The sequence below is a fragment of the Bombus huntii genome, chromosome 9, assembly GCF_024542735.1.
Source record: "Bombus huntii isolate Logan2020A chromosome 9, iyBomHunt1.1, whole genome shotgun sequence".
Lineage (NCBI taxonomy): Eukaryota > Metazoa > Arthropoda > Insecta > Hymenoptera > Apidae > Bombus > Bombus huntii.
In genome coordinates, this window is record NC_066246.1 from 142,088 (window position 1) to 163,810 (window position 21,723).

The following is a 21,723-nucleotide window of genomic DNA, read 5'->3' on the forward strand; positions in this document are numbered from 1 at the left end:
ATTTGTAAATAGTACTATCTGCTCACAAACTAAATGAGATATTAGTATATATATAATTCTATAAAATCAATTTCCCGTAAAATATATTGTTAGAACTTATTTCGTTATTTTTATTTATAGTCATATTTGTTAATTAGAACTACTTTTTTCCGTCGTAGAGTATCTATCGATCACGTCCTTTTAATTCTAAATGAATTTACATTGAATTCAATACCTCATCTTTATAATATTACTTATTTATTACTGTTTACATTAGTCTCTAAGTTCATTAAATCGCATTTTAATACATTTTTATCATGTGAAAAGGGGTCAGGAGTAAAAATAGAAGATTTAATGAATATTCTGTAGTATTGTATTTAATTTCATGTTTAGTTAATACTTCCGCCGTAAGCGAGGGTGCATTATATTTATGAGTGATGTGATACTACACAAATGGATGTTACAAACGAAATTAAAGTTTTAACAATAAATTATATGTATATATATATTTTATTAAAGTAACATAGAAATTTTAGCCATTACTTATTCTGAGTATACAGTAATTAATATCGTATAAAAAATGGAGAATGAATTAATCTTTGTTTAAAGTTAAATTTAAAATAAAGCTTCTGAACATGTTCAAAGTCTCTTGATCCATATTATAAGTAACGAACGTGCACTGATTCTAGGTCACACATCTGAAACCAAAAATCCTAACTTTTTTTACATGAATAACACAAATACTCTTTATTTATTACTTTTTCGATAAGCTTCAGAAAACACATACAATATACTTTTTGTGAATACTGTTTAACATACGTAGTTACAAAAATATTTTAATTGATGAGGCGTATTACTTTCCTAGAGTGGTACTAAAAGCAAAGTACGTTGAATTGCGAACGTGTTCACGTTTAGTCATAATGTAAATCAAAAAATTTTATACATTAAACGCATAAAAAGATGTTTAATATTTTTTAAATGTTTCATGATATGGAAATATATAATACAATAATTCTACGCAAAACATAGTAAAATTACTCGGAGTATACAGGGTGGTTGGTAACTGGTGGTGGTACAAGCGGAAAGGGGATGATCCTACGCGAAAAAAGAAGTCGAAAATATAGAATAAAAATTTTTCGTTTGAGGCTTTGTTTTCGAGAAAATCGACTTTGAATTTTCGCTCGGTACGCGTGCACTTTATCACGTCTCGTTATAACGGATTTCACTGTAGATCGTTGTCTCGATGGAAAAATTAAAAAAAAAAAAAGGATTTTTATTCTATATTTTCGACTTTCGACGACTTTTCACCTTTTACAATCCGAACGCTCTCAACAAAAAAGGCTGCTAGCCGGTCACATGAACGGAAAAAGCTCGGGAATTTCAAATTGTATTTTAGGACCCAACAATATTGATAATTTTGGTATTTTGAGTCAAACACTGCAATAAAAAAAAAACTATTTAGAAAATTGCATTTAGATGATTTTCTTTTATTATTTGTATATTAAGTTTCAGTATAATATACGAACAATAATTGTCATCTTTTATTCAGAACTCTAGCCAAAATTTCATCATAATAGGTTTACATGAAAATATACACAAGTATTGTCTACTTAAGCATCCACGGTCAACGAACATATTGGGGATGCATTTAGGCAGTTAATCATTTTGAGAATTTAACTGAGCGAAACAGATATGATGTGATTAAAATATACGAGTATTTCTTTTTGTCATTCGTATAATTGATAGTAAAATCATGATAATTGGGTATTGTCTGAATAAATAATCACCTTTTAAAGTATGATATATCGTCAAAACAATTCCACCTCTCATGGCAGCTTCTAACGTCCTAAAAAAAAAAAAAAAGTACAATTACCACTTAAACGTACTAAACTTGAATATATATGAGTCTTTGTTTTTCTCAGTGAAAGTGTACACGTTGGATTTTTGAAGCTTCGTCACTATGCTCAGCCCCGAAAGAAAATCATCATTATATTTTAGAAATTTTTGCATAAAATAAGATACATAAAATGAAAAAGAAATATGTGGAATGAAATATCTGTAGGTTTGATGTACCGTCGAAATAATACTTTAAAAAATGTATTATTACCTTAAACACTCCTATTCCAAAACGATGACTTGCTGTGCGTATAGCGTACAAAATTAATTTTTTGTTTCATCTAGTCCATTAAGTACGAAGAAATATTTAAAGGGATGCTTAGTTAAATCAAAACTGTATGATGATTCGACATTTGATATAATCATAATCCTTCGAAACTTTCGCAATATGATTAGCGTTATTAATTCTGACACGTAAATTTCGACACGTTTGTATATTTTCCTCCTGCAAAACAAAAAGTATTTTATTAGTATTAATATTATACGAGCATATACATGTTAGTTCAAGTGAAAATTTTGAAGCAATACACCCAAGACACGTTGAGATAATCATTGAAATCTTTCATTAATCACATATTTGTCATCATAGAAAGGAATGCAATTGCAAAAAAATATTTAATCTTAACTCGATAGACAAAGAAAAGCAAGACAACATTGAAACAAACCTTATGATTCTGCACGCATTCTTTTCCACACATTTTGCGTTTGTATGTTGAATACATACGGGATGGTGAAATAGATGCAATTAAATGTGAAGTGTGCAAATCTGTAAATGAAAATTCTATTATCAGAGAAAGTGATATGTGGTACTTTGTATAATTGCCTTAAATTCTATATAATTAGTGCATTAAAAAAAATTCTAAAAAATTTGGAATAAATGAAGATTATTATTATTAAGATAATTATATCATATATAATCTCATTATTCCATATTACAATACAATCCAATATAATTATTCGTTTGATTCTTAAAGGTATATAATAGTTTTTATGTAAATTTACCTTTTCACTTTTCAATACGTTTTATTCATTCCCTCAGCTAGCAACTGCTATTAGTATCTGTAAACATAAATACTAATATAAATATTTTACATAAAAACAATATATTAAAAGTTTTAATACGGTGTGCAATGAATTAATACTTTTTGTATACAAATTACATTTAAAGTTAACGATTACAGATCGTTACAATCGATGAAGCGATTGTTCACAGAGATTACTTCCACATCTTAAACTTCGAGAGTATATCTTGTGAAGTATAATAATACCTTCCATACAAATATGAACTCTGTTATACGACATGAAACATTTTTCACCCCTTCGATAATTAAAATTGTGTAAGTAAAAATTCATGTTACGTATATATATAATATATTAAAAATATAATATCGTTTTATATGCAGTTTTATACAGTGTAAAACATGTAAATTTGCAAATAAATTAAAATTAACAATTTTTAAAACATAGAAATAGTATAGGCTGCATAGGTCTTACAAACGAAAATTCTTTATGGGTATAACTAATATATAGTTTCAGATTTTAAATATTAAAATATCTAACCTTTTTAAATAATATTTGATAGCACTAAATGCATAAATTATATGTATAGTATATTTGATAAAGTGGCCTATATATATATATTTACCACCCAAGGTATAAGTATAGCCAATACGATATTGCAGTTTTGTTGTTCAAGTAACAATTAGATATATCAGCCTAGATTTCAATAATGAACCCAGACAACCTTTGCTAAAGTTGGTATACAAGAATATTTTGGTTGTCATAGGTAAAAACACGGACTAGGCTGGTAAATTTGTACACAAGTATTATTAGGGTTTTTATAAAATCATATAATAAAACGATTAGATTTTCATAAGAGTTAGCTTGGTTGAATATGAAGTCAATGGTATATTGAATACATACAATTAACAAAATAAACCATTCTATATCGTAATTTCCTATTTGTTTGCTAATTTTGGATAACGTTATAAGTTCAATTTCGCTGGTAAAGATTACAAATTATTAGACTCGTTCAAAAATATGGAGCTCCTTAATTGCTGAATTATAATTTATGTATTCAATATTAAGTAAATAAAGATTACAATGATGAAATATATGTAACATTTATGTTATGTGCCATTTATACTATTTCATAATCTTTACCATATATTCATATAAATGTCCCACCCGAAGATTAAAATAGAAGTACGCATAATAACAGTTTTACAAAGTCTACTCACCTCGTACCAGTAGTTTCACTGACTAGTAGTTTCAAGTATGTAAGCCTATCTTGTGATTGCAGACTCTCCTCCGTTAAGAGATTCTTGATTAACAACAGTCAGTTTATATCGCGCATTATTAGGAATTTCAAACAAATGCGTATTACTTGCACATAACAGTTTCCTTCGATAAAGAAATTGGATAACTTTGATCGCAAGAAATACTTATTTTCATATAATTCATATTATTATCTAGACACTTATTCAATAATGACAATATTTGTCATGTAATGTATAGGCATTGCCAGAAAAATTCTCAAATAAAGATATAGTAGTCTGACCATATCCATTTTTCATAATCAGCTTAGTGGTGTGTTTAAAGTAGTAAGGATTCTCGTTCATTAAGGCCTCTTACGTATACACATCTCATGTGTTTATATAACGTATAAATTATGTAATGCAGATATGTTAAGAACATGTTCATTAAATAGCTATATTTTGGCGAATCTCATTGTAAATGTTCACTTTCATTCAGAAAACACAAGATGAATTTGTATTACATTTTTTAATGCACCATTTATAAAGTAGTTATTAGTATAATACGAGAATACAATAATATCAAATGAAGTCATGTTTGGAAATTCTTCAATGACGAACCATGTAATAATGACATTCTAGGGGTAAGATTTTACAGAGAGACACAAAATGTGGGTAAAGAATAATGAAGAATAATGAGGAATAATTTAAAATGAATTTCATGAAAATATACATTCCTCCAAGAACTTGTTCATTGTTAAAAATTATCACATTATTGGAAACTTCATAGAAATATAAAATGTATGATGTCCATTATGTCGAGGGATTCCTGAAAGAAATGTGGTGATATATTTGAAAATAATAAACTTGTAATAAAAGTAGATCAGATAATATTACTTTTTCACCATAACTTTTCAGTTTTCTCCAAGCAAATACTTCTAATTGTACTTGATTACATTATATTATGCTTACTTTTATTTAAAACGTCAATATCAAAACTTTAATTTACTCCCAAAATGAGAGAAATGTACCGCAAACACTTTTAAAAAAGGAAGTTTACTACTTTTTAATTTGAAATTAAGTTGAAATTTATCTCGGATGAATCCTTAAAAGTTTATAAAAAGAAATATATCTTAATAGCATTATATATCAGCATTTAAGATAGAACGTAATACTGTTGTTATTATCATTTTCTATTTTAACTATAATATCCCTATCTCTTTTTAGGAAATTCATAACTCACATTCAAGTTAGAACAGTTTAACAAATATACCATTATCGAAATATCTTTGCTTAATATTCACCTATAAGCGGTGATGATTAGTGGTTTAATAGTAAAATAAGCTTAACCTCCGAACACACTGCCTTTGTATATTTCTATAAGAAGAATAATATCTGTCGTATAATTACTCCTCGGATTCTTATAAAAATCTATATGTCAAGTATTCTAGTACTTGTTTCAATCCGTAGTTCTCCATAAATATCAACCCATCACGGGTTTAACTTTTTTAAATTTTAACTTTTTTAACTTTTTTAAATTATAGAAAAAGATGTTATAAAATATAAATGTGTAACAATGTAATATAAAATCATCATTGCAGTAGTGTTATTCAAAGTTGCAAGCATACAAATTATAACTTATATGGAGTGTTCATATTTAATTTCCTCTTATAACTTATAGAGATAAATTGTATATGCCTATGACGTAAGTTTGTATGACATATTTAAGATTCAATTTCATAATAAGCGTCGACCGAGTATTGAACTCAGTGTATTGAAAACAAAGATGTAGCGTATTTTCACAATATCTTTCAAATAAACGCGATATTCGCGAAATTTTAATGAAGAAGATTAGTAATTAAATAAACGTTAGTGTATTATATATTCCTATGTATGGATATATGTAAATCTTTATTCATAAAATTACTTTCTGTCAATTATGTTCCTTCACAAAATTTGAATAGCACAAGCGCAGATTGATTACTGCTGCTGAGGATATACGTCTTATTCTAATATAATTACTTTTATAAAGCTTCGAGTAATGCAGATATTGCATATACTTCTTCTCGTGGCGACATTCACACCATCATTAACATAAAGACACGTAACGTATGAATATGCATAATGCACGGAGTAAAACTTTGACACAGACACGTATATAAGAAATTTTACTCGTTATTAGAAAGATAAGTTACCAAATGACCGATATCGATTTTAGTCAATACTAAACGCACTTTTTACTTACGAACTAATTTTTTAATCGTAAAGAACAAAGCTAAAAGTACGGACAGTGTATATACTTTCACCCTGAAAAACTACCGAATCAAATGAAATAATGAACTATAAATAGTATATAGTGTGACAATACAATAGTAATGAAAAGCAATACTACTATATTATTTGTAATATTTACATATTGTTTCATAAAGAGAAACTTCTATGAGATGATTATTTTATTGAAAGTACTAATTGACAGTGAATATACGTTTGTCTACATTACTGTATGTTATAGTGACACCGCAAATTTAAATTCAGTTTTTCCATTATATGCGATTCTCATGTTTAGAACAGTCTTATGGGGGATTAAGAGGCGTACAGTTCAAATCATTTCTTTATCCTTGGAAAAAGATACGGTTATGTTAATAGTCAATGTTTTAACAGTACGCTGATGTTTTGCTTTTTCGATGGCTCAAAAAGTATGCCTGTTAAAATATTTACAATTTGTTAATACATCAAATTGAAAAGTACCATTAAATCCCTTTAAAAGGGCTTCCCATGTATTAAACACACATTCGTAAATTTATATTTGGAAGGGAGTACCCCTAACCTTGTCGGTTTCGAAAAACCGAAGATATTTTCAACATTTCATAGAATATTGCAGTTGGATTTTTTGAAATTCGAAAATTGGCGAAGTTACGGCACCAAAAATCACTGTATATTGCGCGTCAGGTAGGAAGATCTAATATAACGTTTGTGAAACAGAAATTTCGGTTAATTTTTCAATATCGATAAAACTTTGATTTTTTGTTTATCGAAGTAACGTTAGGAAACCGTCTCGGGTCAAATAATCCGGAAAAACGATATGGACTGATTCACGCAAAACAATAAGAGTGAGTGTAAATTCTGTAATTTGGACAATTGTCCCGAAGACAATAATCTGTAATAAGAAAATGGAAAATGATGATGAGAAAAATTGCAGATTTCGTTGCTGCTAGTATTCTCAACGGTGTATATGAAACAATATCATTAATGAAGCAATTTATGAAACCGGTTATTGGAAGTAGTGCAAGCGATTTTTGCGAAGAAGTAAACAAACAACACCTAAACGCGCGAAAATTCAGGAACACGATAAAGGTCCAAAGAAATTCCATAATTACTAAGAGTAGCTTTAAAACAAGCTGATGAAAGTTTCCGAGCCAGAAGTATCCTGTTATAGAGTTAGAACTGCGAGCTAAGGATAAATTCTTAAAATGTTTGTTTTATTTCGTTAAAATATTGGCTTAAATGGTCTATGACCACGATTTCCTCGAAAACATCGTTTTCACGTGAGACCCAAGGTAGATATCAACAACTAAGTATATTCGACTAACTTTTTAAATTATTACGTATTATTACGTATTATAAGATTACGTAAAATGCACAGCATACGATCTTCTCTGATATTTAAATTCGTTTTACAAAAGTTAACTTTATTGGGTGAAAACCCATTTCCTTTCAAATACCATCATTTGTATATTACTGAAAGCTACACCTAAGGATAGTGAGCTACGTTATAACTACGTTATATTTCTATTTAGGTTGATATGGAAATTTTTCTTGTTTTACGTTCCAGTCACTTCCGATACCAGATTCAAAGGTTTTATCAAACATGACAATAGATAATGTTGCATAACTCCGCCGTTTTGTAATTTCAGACATTAGATGAAACTGAATATAAAACGTTGCCCAACATCCTTTGAAAGAAAATCCCGATATTTCACACAATAATTACCCTGAGAAGGAAAGTCTTAATTTATCTGTTTTCTTGGCTCACAAGATAGGGTACTCCCTTGAAATTTGTTGAAGTAATGCCTCATGAATAAAATAATTCGCGATATCACGAAATCAGATCCACATTGAAAAATATAAAAGCACACTCTCTCAATCATTACATATCACCCTTCCATTGTTGCCTATTCATTCTTATTAATATTGTTTCGCCTTTATGCACAGCATTTCGATCAATGGACAAAAAATAAAAGAAAACAGAGAAATAAGAAGAAAAAAGAGAAAAAGAAAAGAAAGAGAGGAAATGAAAAAAAGGAATTAAGATCTACAGATTGTTCTATCTTGAAATGTTAATAACGAAATCTATTTGTTACTAAAATTGAGGCATAAAGTTTATCACAAAAATCAGCATTTGCATATTTAATCTGATTTTTCTTAAAATTCAATATCCTATCACCCTTGAAACTGGTGAGAGTAAATTCAATTTCAATTTCAAATAATCTCAATAATAACAAATAATCTTAACTTTTTTAATGTGAAGAATAGTAGTAAATTTTATATTAAAATCAAAGTTTCAATCGTCTAAAATTTGTTCAAAATAGAAAAGATGGCCAAAATGGCATCGCTTCAGCGTTACGCGATGCTATATATGGACCCACTAAATATTCCTAATCCTTCATTATATAGATACTGTTTATTTTTCTTAAAATTTTTGTTTGTTCGCTATAGTCATCGTATTACTTTTGTACAGTACTGTTACAAAAAACAATAACGATATAATTCTCTATTTATGAATGGCATAATATGCCTTTATATAAATTACTAATTTACGGAATAGATATTATTACACGTGTAACAATATTTATGAAAACGTTGTCTAAAGAAGCTATGGTTAGTTAGACATAATGAAATAAGATATATACGGAAACATCATAGCCTCAAAAGTTCTAGGGAAAACTGTAATAAAAATTTGTACAATTTACTTATCACAAACTATGATACAAGTGTGTCGAAACACACAGAAAATGATATAATAAAATTAAGGAAATATTCAACTACAGATATAAGGTAATATTTAATAGCAACAAATGATTCATCTGTCATGATGCAAACACACGTATGTTCTGAATCTTTCCCTGAATCAATATAATCGTAGTATTTACATTTTAACAAATGAATGAAAGCTCAATTTAAAACCAAAGAGTGAATTGAAGAAAAAATTGTGTACAGATACAATGTTATGATTTTTGCCCTGAACGCCCATATACTCGAAACACTGTGCCATGATATAAAACGTGAAAGATGATCGATAACAAATTTTGTTGGAAAAAATGACTACAATGCGAACTATCGATTCTTCTCAATCGATTAGAAAAAGGAAGTTATGTTAATACCGTAACATCTTTAATAGCGTCTTCTTTTATTAGGATAGTCATCCTGACGATTACGATCACTTCCACCTTGCCAACGTCCACTACCACCACTACCTCCACGACCACCACCCATATTACCCATATCGACCCTCATATCCATCAAATCCATTATTTGACTACGATCGTCATTGTAACCCCCACGACTACCACGATCCATACTATTATAAGCATCCATAAAAGACTTTGGATCCTAATCATCATTACAGAGAAAGGTGAATTTAATTATTACGCGTAAAGTAAAAACAAAATGATATTTTAAGGACGAAGTGTAGTCGAAAGTTATGAGCCGATATCACCGAAATGAATGCCAACGATTTTTGTTTAATACGGTGAATAACGGTGTTTCGTAGATTTTGGATGTACCATAAATACATTTCACGGTTCAGGGCGACCATCCATGTTTGACAGCAGCACAGGTCATCGTCAATTTTCGTCAAATCACATAGAAAAGAAAGGGGAAAACACAATGTTAGATGTTGTTTGTACGTACAACATTAGTAGAATGGAATGCGTGAATAATACACGCGCTAGAACAAATCATAGATACGAATAGTTACACTGCTTTCAGAGTATGCCGTTTTCTCAACATCGATTAGCCTTATTAAACCAAGCAAATGCCCAACATACGATCGACAATGGTTACCGTCTAAGTCAGTGCACACAAGTCTGGTGAAATAGGTTAGAAGAATATCCTTAGAATGTATTTCTTCGTCTACAATATTTTGCATAAGTCCGTTCATTTAAATGCACCCTTAACTTTATAAGTCATATTTTAAGATTGAATTCGAGTCATAAAATTAAAGGTTTAGAACTTTCGGGATTAAAGTAGAAGTATAGATGTATCACACTAGATTCCACTAGATAATTCCTATGGGTGTAATTTAACTGAAAGAATATACGCTATTATATTATTCCATATCGCTAGAGAAATTTCTCTGAAATTGTTAAAAATTTTAATTTACACGATAGATATTTCAAATTCGGTACCAAGTCCTCATCAAATAATGTTAAACGCACAATAAACGTTCATATATAGAACATTAGGGGTTTTAAAGTATAGAAACGTATACGAGGTTCTTAATTTAAGTACCCAACACGTAGTTATACGACTTTTAAAAATATAACCGTTCTAGTGTATGAACAAGAAGTATCTCGTCATATTAGTTACATCAATAGTGTGTATTTTTAGCGATAATGTTGTAACAATTAATATTGAATCAATTTTACACAACTCTGAAGCTTAAACATTGGTATAAGTGACAAAGAGATGTGATCAAGATCTCTAAGCAAACTTTATACAATATCTATACTACAGAATCGTGCATGTAAGGTATGTAATAAATAGTTCACTAAATATATAGTTTGGAATATGAAAAAAGATTCATAAAGATTAATATAACAATAAAAACTCAAAATTATATTCATTTAGATAAATGAAGCATAAAGATTGTTTTAAGCTCTTTTACTTATTGTAAATCAAAATTGATATTGCTGTACTCAGAAACTATGTTTAAATTACACTTAATCTAAGTAAATATCTCTAAATAAATGTATGTGTGTATATTTAAATATATACTATATTTAAATAAAAATAATTTCTGAATACAGCTAATTATGTTTAATTAACACTCAATGTAGTTGGGCATTTGTTGGTTAATAAATATCCAATTATTACTACTATGGAACTATTTAAGCGAGGAAATGAATATTTAATTTAGTTCTAATGTTCAGATTTATACGTTGAACGATGCTAGTTCCATAGTATATAAGCATACCTAATACCTAATTCTTAATGTAACTAGAGAAAATAGAAGAACAGAGCCTCCTGTCTGCAAGCATATGGAGACGCCAATGAGGCACGAAATATTAATTCAGTTTTAGCTTCAATTTTACTGATGAATGCCTAAAAAGTATTCCTAGATTCAATATTTATGAATTCCAAAGCCCTGTTTATGAAGAATATATTCGAATTGAATACGTAGAACATTAACCCAAAGCTTATTACCAGTATAAACTGAAAAAAGCGGATTCCCTCAAATGCTTATAAAAGTATTATCGTTAAAATTCACGTCCTATAGATAAAAGCGAAGATGTTTCAGAATTAGTCATGTATGGTATAGGTAAAAATAAGCGATTGCTAGCTTAAATGTACCGATCTCACAGTGCAGTTAAAAAATTAAAAATTTAGGTATGGCGAGAAGAGTCCGTCCAATAAAACCTTTACCTACCTATACAACCTTTATATCTCGCATTATTTATAATAAGTTAATAAAAATTTCCTAACATTTCTCCAAAATTTCGTACATTTACCTTTAAATATCCTCTCTGTTAATTTCATAACTTTGAATACTTATAAATGTCAGCATGATAAAATCTTCCAGCCAGCAATAAATGCTTTAAAATATTTTTATCAGCATAGAACCATACATTTTTACAAGTAGAACTACATTCAAAAAACCAAAAATGTCACATGTTTCAGTAACCGTTTGTAGTAGACAATAATAGAAACCATATCACATGCGTTTGTAATACAAGTGAAGAATATTTAACAAAGATTGCAGCGGTGTGTTACGTGAACGTAGATAAAAGATTTCAAATATAAGATATAAGTATCGTCCTTACTACCTCGCAAAATACTTCGGTTCTATGGAGACCGAATAAATTAATTTAAACTTCTGTATCTATTCACGCTACAACAAATGATCTCCCGTTAAGTAGAAAATTTAATGTTAAGGCCCATTGACACCTCCACATGTTATAATAAACTAATTAAAAGTTATTATTGTACGATATATATATTCGATATTAGACTGATTTTAATACTATTGCCATTGTTGCAGACATTAGAACCCTGCTATATTGGAAAGCATGCTTTATAGGAATATTCGTAAAGTTCTTTCACTTATGTTTTTCACAAGTGTAATAACACTAATAATACTCGCGATTTTACCATGCAAGGCAGTTCAATTATTTCTAACAAAAGATTCTCATATATAGGTAGAATAATTTGTTTAGTAATATCACCAAATGGAAATATACATAAATGAAATATCAAAGAAATAGTTTCAGAAAAAATAAATACTTTATGGAAAAAAGAAAATATACATACATACATACATATATATATATATATATGCGTGTATGTGCATATGCATATATATGTACATATACATAAATATATATATATATTTATGTATATATATAGAATGATACTTTAATGGGGGATACATTACCACTGGCATGCTGCTTCCACCTGTAACGAAGTAAAATTTTCCATTACAAATAGTTTTGAAGAATTTTGAACGAATGTTTCATGTAAAAATTTATATATAATAATTATTTATATATAATTTTATATATAATAATAACAATCAGTATAAAATATAAATTTCTATTTCAAGGAGAACTAATTGAATTCAAATATACTAGTAAATAAATACACATTATATGCTAGAGAAATATTGTTGAGTTTATGAAGAATAACATTTCAACATCTTAAGAAACTTACCATCTGGCTGTCCATATCCATCGCGGTCATTATTACCAACGGAATCATAATTTTTTCCTCCCATCCCGCCTCCTCCACCTCCTCTCATTGTTTGCTCCTTAAATATAAGAAGAACATAAGCGCAAGCGTTAGTAAAAAAAAAAAAAAAAAAAAAAAAAAAAAAAAAAAAAAAAAAAAAAAAAAAAAAAAAAAAAAAAAAAAAAAAAAAAAAAAACAAAACAAAACAAAACAAAACAAAACAAAACAAAAAAATACAAATATACTGACACACAAACATTATAAGTAGTGATACTATCCTATTCCTATCACTATGATAATGATAATAAATGTTAACACTTTACCGACCGATAGCCTATTAATCGGCTTTTTGTCGCAGACAATCTTTCTCATTATTTGAACAGTAATTTATTCAGTACTAAGGCACCTTGCTCAGTTGCGTCGCTTTGTAAGCTCCCACAGTTTTATACCAATTTAAAAAACTTACCGTTCGCGTTCGTGGAGAGTCTAAACCGAAACAGAGTCAGCGCCTAAGATGCCGGTCGGACGTGCGTATGCTGTTGAATCGCTAGCGGTCGGTAAAGTGTTAATAATAATAAATAAAATAAATAAACAAAAGTGTTAATAATAAATAATGCGTTCTCGCAAACGCATAAAAAATAAAAATCTTTTATGTAACCTCCGCATGTAGTTTTTTTAAATACATGTTTCTAATAAATACATGTTACTGATCTCTATTGTCATCCCTATAGTATAAAGATGTTAAAATTTCAACCTATTATCATAGAAACTTTCTGTAATTCCAATGAATTTAGTTTTTTTGTTAATGTTGCCAAGTAATTACCTGCATGAATAAATTATTTTCTTGTTGACGACGATGTAGCTCCTCTTCTTGTCTTCTAATACGCATTGCCATTTCTTCCTGTTGTCTCCTTCGTAGTTCTTCTTCACGCGTTCTTTGTTCTTCAGCCTGTCTTTCTTTCATTTCCCATTCTCGCTTTTGTCTCTCACGATCGGCCTCGCGCATACGCAATTCTATCAATTAAAGAAAATCAACTTATTGATTTCCTGATTTATTACACTTACATTGCTTGTGCGATGTATATGTATATATTAAAGCAATATCTTTTAATGATGTTAAAATACTTACGTTCTCTCAACAATTCAGTTTCGTGTTCATATCGTGCAAATTCCATTTGAGCTTCCAATTTTTCTTCCTCCATTGCCATTTCTCTTTTTAGTGCTTCTTCTTTCTGCTCATATAATTCGTGCAGCTGTTTCCACCTCGTTCCATATTCATATTCAAAACTTCCTATCTTTGCAAACCTTGGACCAATATCGCGAGCTGTAAAAAATTCCTGATTTTTCCGAGGTAGATTTTTGTCTGAATAACCATCAATGTCATCTAGTAATTCAAATGGTTTAACAACTACAGGACGTAGAGACCTATAAGTAAATTTTCGAATGTAAGTTTTCGAAGTTCTCTCTCCTTGTTTCAATAAAATTATATTTAAAATAATGTTTTGTGTTCCAATTTGCGGCACACAATACAAACATCTATTGTATCATGCTTCCTTTGGGAACTATTTTTCTTTACCCCGTTATGATCAATTTTTAGGCACTTGTAGATAAATTAAATACGTCAAACAAGCGTGGCATTGGGGTAAACAACATTTTTATTTATATTAAAAACGTACGCGGTTAAAAAGTAGCATCCTTCTGTGCACTTTCGTAAAGCAAGTTGGGCTGACGGTTTTCTGCAGAATTCTACAATTCCCTCTCCAGTAGATTTTCCCTTGTCATCCGCTATAACTATCGCCCGTTCAATTTCACCAAAAACACTGAATGCCCTCTCAAGCAATTCATTCGTTATCCAAGGTGTAAGATTTTTAACTTTAACTGTCGAAGAATGTGGAGCAAAACGAACTTTAAGTGCGCGTCCTTTACTATTTGTAAATACATTTTTTCCATCTAACTCATGTTTTGCCTTCTCGGCATTTACCCTATAATCCTATAAAATAAAAGATTAAGTTATAGTTTAATGTCATACATACAAATCCATATATACATATATATATACATGCAATGCATCATATAGTATAAGATAGCAGCCTAAATCTTATCATTTTCTTTCAGACGGTAATTATTTTAATCATTTTTTTATGTAAACATTACGAAAAAAAAGGAAGAAAGAAAAATTATTGAACTTACCATCCTAAGAAATGCAAAGTTTTTCTCTTTATTTACAAAAAGTTCGGATATTTCACCATATTGTTGAAAGATCTGTTGAATTTCCTCTTCTGTAACGTCATTTGACAAGTTTCCAATATACAGACGATTACGACCACTGAATTTCTTTTCAGTGGTTTCTGGGGGTGGTAGATCATGCGTAGGACCACTAATAGCCATAATCCGTTCCATTAAACGATCCTGATCACGAAAATAAAAGCAGCATTAATAAGATTATAAAAAGGTATTGTGTATTAATATGTACACATTGATTTCTCGATTTACACTGATCTTTTTAATGTTAGTTTACGATTGCAATTTCATTTTACACCAGAAAACATTTTCTTATTGTATATTAGTATACATAATATATAAATTCTCGCTTGATTAGCTAATTATTACATCATTCCAATCTTTTCTGCTTAACTTACGCATATTATATTAACACATTCAATGTGGCATACAAAATTGAAGAGGGCCTCTGATGGCGAAAATCGATATTTCTATAACATGTATCTCACTTATTCAGGCGTCATCCGCAAGAAAATAGGAAATCCGGAAATGCATACGTTCGCGTCTTCTGCATTGAATGCGTTAAACGCGTGTTTACAAGTAGCAAGGATATTGATTTCGTGTTAATTAAAAGAGAAAAGAGAGACTATTTTGAGCTACAGTACTGACAACAAGGAATAAAATTTCTTTTGGTTCTGTAAGCTCTCATTATTATCCTTTTTTTATAAAAATATGAAATAAATAATTTTATAACTTATATTGATTTTCTCTATAAATAATTCTTTTGTAGTAATTTTTATCTAAGTAAAGAATCCACATATAGAACACATACTTCGCGTTAATTGAAAAAAATAATTTCTTTAATTCATACTTACATCTTGTGATCGATTTCCCATGTTTCTATCACCCCCTCCGCGGCCACCTCTACCACCACGCATTCCACCGCCACGTCCAATACCCATACCTCCACCCATACCTCCGCCTATTCCTTCATTCATGGTATTGTCCATACCACCATCCATAGGATCATTCATTTTCATCTGTAATATTTATAAAATTCAGTCACGTTTATATACATACTTATTATTTGTATACATACTTATAATTTCTGATGTGTTTATTATTATTATTATTATCTTTCACAACTGACATTTTCGTTTTCTATTAAAAAAAATAACAAGTTACATCATAGACGGACAAGGAGGTAGATATATAAAAGTGGTCTCACGATTAATCCTTTGCGGACTACGATTACACATTGTCGTTATGCGATAGAGAAGACATTGACTGGTGCAAATACGATTATCATAGAACCGGACAAGTAACCATGGTAGTTAGATACTCGAGAAACTAATGACAATGATCCGAGGTTCAATAACGAATCCGCGGTCGACGGCATGATAGATGAACGTGCTCACAAAATCTAAGTCGGACGCGTAATATTCACTGGTCGTAAGGGGTTAATCTTTTCGTCGATGAAATCGCGAGAGAGAATGACCTTCCCGTCCCGATGATGCCACAGAAGAAAACTATAATGGGATGTGTCTAAGGACACGAGATAGTCGGATTCGTCAAAAAAAGCCTTCGTGCAGAAAGTAAGGGAAATTGGCGTTGCTGCTAATTGGTCAATCTCCATATCGGTGGTTAGAAAAAGATGCTAGCCACCCTCGAGGGAAAGTTGCTAGTGGGAGACGCCGCTCGTTGAAAAATAGGTCTCCCCTATTTTCCCGTAGTTGGGACAAAGACTGTTTGTCTGTTTGAAGGACTTTAGTTAGCTAAATCTTAAGATTTATAATGGGCCCTTGGGCTAGCTGAACATGTACTGCGGAGACGCATCGACATCTAGCAATCATCTTACTGGAAGAATAGGGTCTGCGTGTGGCGAGCTACGGGACAGAGACCGTTAGAATGTTTACTGTCGAGTGTTACAACTATTTCCTTTTTAAAGAGAACTATAGAATTACTCCATGCCTTTGTTAGACAAGGCGTTCATCCCGTGATCGCGGCTACGTTCGGCGACTGGCTGTCGCCTCGAGCCCAAGCTCATTATCACATCTCTCGAACAATTACAATCGGATTGAATAACTACGATTGTTTAATTACAGCTATAGTAGACTCTAGGTTACAATGTTGCGGGATTATCCAAAATTCCAAAGGCTCCGGTGTTCTTTCATCTCCGACATATATATATTTCGAACACAGCGGTTGCTGAAGACTTGGTTACTGACTACTAATCGACAGTGCATAGTAGTGGCTATAACACAGTTTTTGGAAAGGCTACGTTAAAACGTACAACCTGTTGATTATAAAAAGTTTACGTCCAAAGATACAAATACCAAAAGTTAATCACAAAGTACACTAAATTTGGTAGATTAACATTATCTTCGCCAAAATTATGGACATTGGAGGTCTTAGAAATCGGCCATTTTGCGTAGCAATTTTTCGAAATATTTATTTAAATCTCATAAATGCTAATAAATACTGAAATGATACCTGACGTTATGAATTTTACAAATTGTTATTATTATTACCTAAAACTAAATTAATTCAAATTCTAAATAATTTTGAAATTCCAAATTCTCATTTGAAATCTAGAAAAATTACATTTACATCGCTACAAATACATTAATAAAATAAATTATACTATTTATAGGAGAACAAAAATGCTTTAACCACGTGTTGTAAAAGCGAGGATACATTTATCTGCCATTTCAATTTTCGTACACGCCATTTTGTAACTACTCTGATGAAGAATCAATATATTATAATCATTTCTTCATACAGAAACTCTGGTAAACAACAACGTTTACTGCTTGTACTCACAGCAATAAAATTATTGACTATAATGTATTTTATATCGACCTTACAGAATAATAGAACTAAAAATCTCAGTTTACTTTATCAGCGCTTCTTTTTCGATGTATCTAATATTCCAATTTGAGAAATATTAATATAACTTCTCGAGTACTTATAAATTTTATTGCCTACAGTAACGGTATACATATATGTTAATGTAATTAAAATACAGTTAATTAAATAGTATTTATACTGCATCACAAAAAAGACTAACATTATTTTAGTTGCAACACTATAATAAATTGATGTGTATATAACATAAATAAAAATTATATTTATAAATAACGGCATTTAATGAATCGAAAGGGCAGAAGTTTAAAACCAGTGGAAATATTACGCATCAATTTATAGCAAATATGGCGGTAGGAACAACGACTATAGTCTCAACAAAAAAAAAATATATATATATATATATATATATAAAAGAATTATATGAAATTCTTACCGGTCCATCGTTATTTCTGTTTCCTCCGCCCATTCCGCCACCACGTCCGCCAGAAAAACGTGTCCCTCCTTTTCGCCCACGAGGACCACGGTTGCCGCCACCAGGAGGATTCCGTTCTCGTGGATTTTCATTACTATTCTCTGTAGATGCATTCTGCGATTCCTGTTTTAATTTAGGAGATTCGGCTCCTGCCATCGTCCGCTCAAATGTTTCAAGCCGTAATTATTAAAGACAAGATTTTTCGCTAAAAAGTTCGATTTACTTCCCACTCTTCTGCGAAACGAAGCGTTGATTATGGCGTCCGACAACGAAGTGAACGAAGAAGCAAAATTGGAGATCTACTAGAGGAATTGATCCACTACGTACCTCCATCTCCGGTGCATTATGGGTATATTTCTCCAAGAACATGATTGGTTGTTTTATTAATAGAGATTGCATTTGATTGGTTAATTCAAACAAATGCAACGTCGCCATTGTTAATGAATAAAATTAACCGGAAGTACCATTTTAATTCTAGACTTTGTGAATCTAGACTAATATATATAATTTTTATTTTCATCTGTTAATGCTATATTAAAATATATTTTATGCTTCGTATGATTATATGTTTTGTGATATTAATTACAACTATATATTTTAAAAATAGTACGTATTTTCCAACTTTTCCCAAGCCTATTCGAGTGCGTAATCTCGGGTATCCGCACACTACTAAACGAAGAAGTCATTCCGAACCACCTATATATTTCTTAACAATTAGAAAGAGATATAATGTACAACCTTTTGTTCTGTTATAAAAACAAATGATTTTTTATTTTTATGATGCAAAGTAATATAAAGTAAAATTCAATTTATGTATATATATATGAAATATATAAATTAGGATCTGATATGTTCGATGGAAAATTTAACAAATTCAATGCGACTATGTACCAAAGATGGCACTTTCATCGCGTACATCATGATTTCTTTACAATGTTTCTACTATCTGTACTTTCGAAGTTTCAAACGCATATATCACGGAAATTGTCAGCGTTAGCGATTCGAGATATTGATTTGTCGTGAACAATTGCAGCTTACCGCGTCTGTGAGTAATCACAAGAAATTTTTGCGAAAAACTATTGATCTGAGGTTTTAAATAAATCTTGATAGATATGTGAATATTTTTCAAACTTTTGAAAGATAATTCGTTCAAAATCGTGTGTACTTTTTGTTTAACATACCTAGGCTAATATGCGGATATCATCGATGTTTTTATTAATAAATATATTATTTTTCAGACATGAGCATGCAAAAATGATGCTTGCCAGGGTATGTCGAAGTACCGTCTCATCAAATTTGGTTAGTCTACTAAAGGCTCCAATTAATTCGAAACCGTTTATTCCGAGAATACAATCTACCAGATTATTTGCTAACGATGGACGAAGTGCATTTGCAAGATCGGCTCGTAGATCAGCCACTATTTCAGAGCAGGCAATGGCTCCTGCAGGAGAAACAGGTAAGATTTCAATCCATACATAAAGTATGTAGAACAAAAGCAATAATAGAGAACACATATGCAATATGATGCAATCGCAATTATGAATATGGATTATAGGTTATTTCATATGACCTGTTCCAAATTTTTGTATATTCATTGAATGTAATAATAAGGAGGGGAGAGGGGTGATCCTATTTTATAAGTATTTTTTAACATTTCTAAGATTTATCATGTAATATACATTATAACCAATTTATTGGTATAATGTTATACATGCGCAATAAATAATCCTAATATGTTTCTTTTATTTCTAAAATTCAGTTGCTTTGTTAATTCTTGAGTCTTAATTCTTCTGTGTTAAGTTAAGTTAAGTAAAGTTAATTCTGTGATATATGTATTAAACTTACTACTGAAAATACTTTTGCTTTGATAGCATTCACTATTGGGAAAGGAGTTGTCGCTGGTGGTGCTGTAATAGGAATAGGTTCATTATGCTATTATGGTTTGGGTTTGTCACCATCTATGGGAGCTATAGATTATGCAAAGTATTTTCTTTTAATCAGTGTTACAGTTACGAGAATATTATCAGTTGTAGAATAGCAAAATAGAATATAATACAATATATAATTCTTTATAGGTTATGGCCGCAATATGTGAAAGATAGAATTAAGACTACATACATGTACCTTGGTGCATCTATAGTAAGCAGCACTGTAGCTGCAGCACTATGTTTACGTTCACCAACTATGATGAACTTGGTAATGCGTCAAGGATGGGTTGCCATGTTAGTAACATTAGCATCTGTTTGGGGTAGTGGAATATTGTTACAGACTATCCCATACAAAGAAGGTTTTGGTGCAAAACAAATAGCATGGTTGATACATACTGGTACTGTTGGTGCATTTCTTGCACCTTTGTATTTACTTGGGGGACCTTTGGTTCTTAGAGCTGCATGGTATACTGCTGGTGTAGTTGGTGGTTTATCAGTAGTTGCAGTTTGTGCACCAAATGAAAAGTTTCTGAACATGGGAGGTCCATTAGCGATTTGCTTGGGTTTTGTATTTGCAAGTAGTGTTGGATCAATGTTTTTACCACCTACAACAGCTCTTGGATCTGGTTTGTATTCAATATCTTTGTATGGTGGTCTGGTGCTCTTCTCTATGCTTCTTCTGTATGATACACAACGTATCATCAAACAAGCAGAAACATATCCAACCTATGACTACCTAACAAGGCCATACGATCCAATTAATAAGTAAGTAATTTAATAAACATGTGAAATTTGACAAACACAACATATACATTTTATACTTTTTATTTCAGCGCGATTTCTGTTTATATGGATGCAGTGAATATCTTTGTAAGAATCCTCACAATGTTAGCAAATGGAGGAAGTAAAAGACAAAAGTAAAAGAATGGATGTCTTTTTGAGTAGGTCAATAAAAGAATTATGGAGTCTCATACCATGTTTGAAAAACGGTGTGATTTAGTATTAAACTTAAAATAAACTTAAAATTATTTTGCTTTATATATACAATCTACTTCATGTTATATTATAAGATGATATGTAAATTATTAGCTTATTTAAAATAAAGTATAAAACAGAGAAAAAGTAAATTTCTTCTGGAAAACATGCAGAGGACGTATTT

General features: G+C 30.5%; 2 protein-coding genes across 8 annotated transcripts; one reads left to right on the top strand and one right to left on the bottom strand.

Moving 5' to 3' along the window:
- Positions 1-470: 470 nt before the first annotated feature.
- On the bottom strand, positions 471-18,940 carry LOC126869367 (hrp65 protein-like). 6 transcript variants are annotated; one of them, XM_050625797.1, is made up of 14 exons: positions 18,598-18,940; positions 16,172-16,336; positions 15,267-15,485; positions 14,753-15,066; positions 14,206-14,501; positions 13,900-14,090; positions 13,059-13,155; positions 12,784-12,803; positions 9,512-9,740; positions 2,878-2,934; positions 2,541-2,641; positions 2,087-2,320; positions 1,767-1,825; positions 471-1,416 (listed from the first exon to the last, which is right to left on the bottom strand). In XM_050625797.1, the coding sequence occupies exons 1-9, from the start codon at positions 18,790-18,792 to the stop codon at positions 9,522-9,524; spliced, it is 1,716 nt and encodes a 571-aa protein (XP_050481754.1). In that variant the 5' UTR covers positions 18,793-18,940; the 3' UTR covers positions 471-1,416; positions 1,767-1,825; positions 2,087-2,320; positions 2,541-2,641; positions 2,878-2,934; positions 9,512-9,521. The 6 variants fall into 6 exon arrangements, with proteins under 6 accessions (XP_050481754.1, XP_050481752.1, XP_050481751.1 ...); XM_050625795.1 differs by having other exon boundaries at positions 4,116-9,740; XM_050625794.1 differs by having other exon boundaries at positions 471-677; positions 1,288-1,416; positions 2,878-9,740.
- Positions 18,941-19,521: 581 nt separating this feature from the next.
- On the top strand, positions 19,522-21,711 carry LOC126869370 (growth hormone-inducible transmembrane protein-like). Of its 2 annotated transcripts, none has more exons than XM_050625806.1 (5): positions 19,522-19,681; positions 19,875-20,092; positions 20,508-20,619; positions 20,712-21,329; positions 21,398-21,711. In XM_050625806.1, the coding sequence occupies exons 2-5, from the start codon at positions 19,891-19,893 to the stop codon at positions 21,483-21,485; spliced, it is 1,020 nt and encodes a 339-aa protein (XP_050481763.1). In that variant the 5' UTR covers positions 19,522-19,681; positions 19,875-19,890; the 3' UTR covers positions 21,486-21,711. The 2 variants fall into 2 exon arrangements, with proteins under 2 accessions (XP_050481763.1, XP_050481764.1); XM_050625807.1 differs by having other exon boundaries at positions 19,542-19,793.
- Positions 21,712-21,723: the final 12 nt, after the last annotated feature.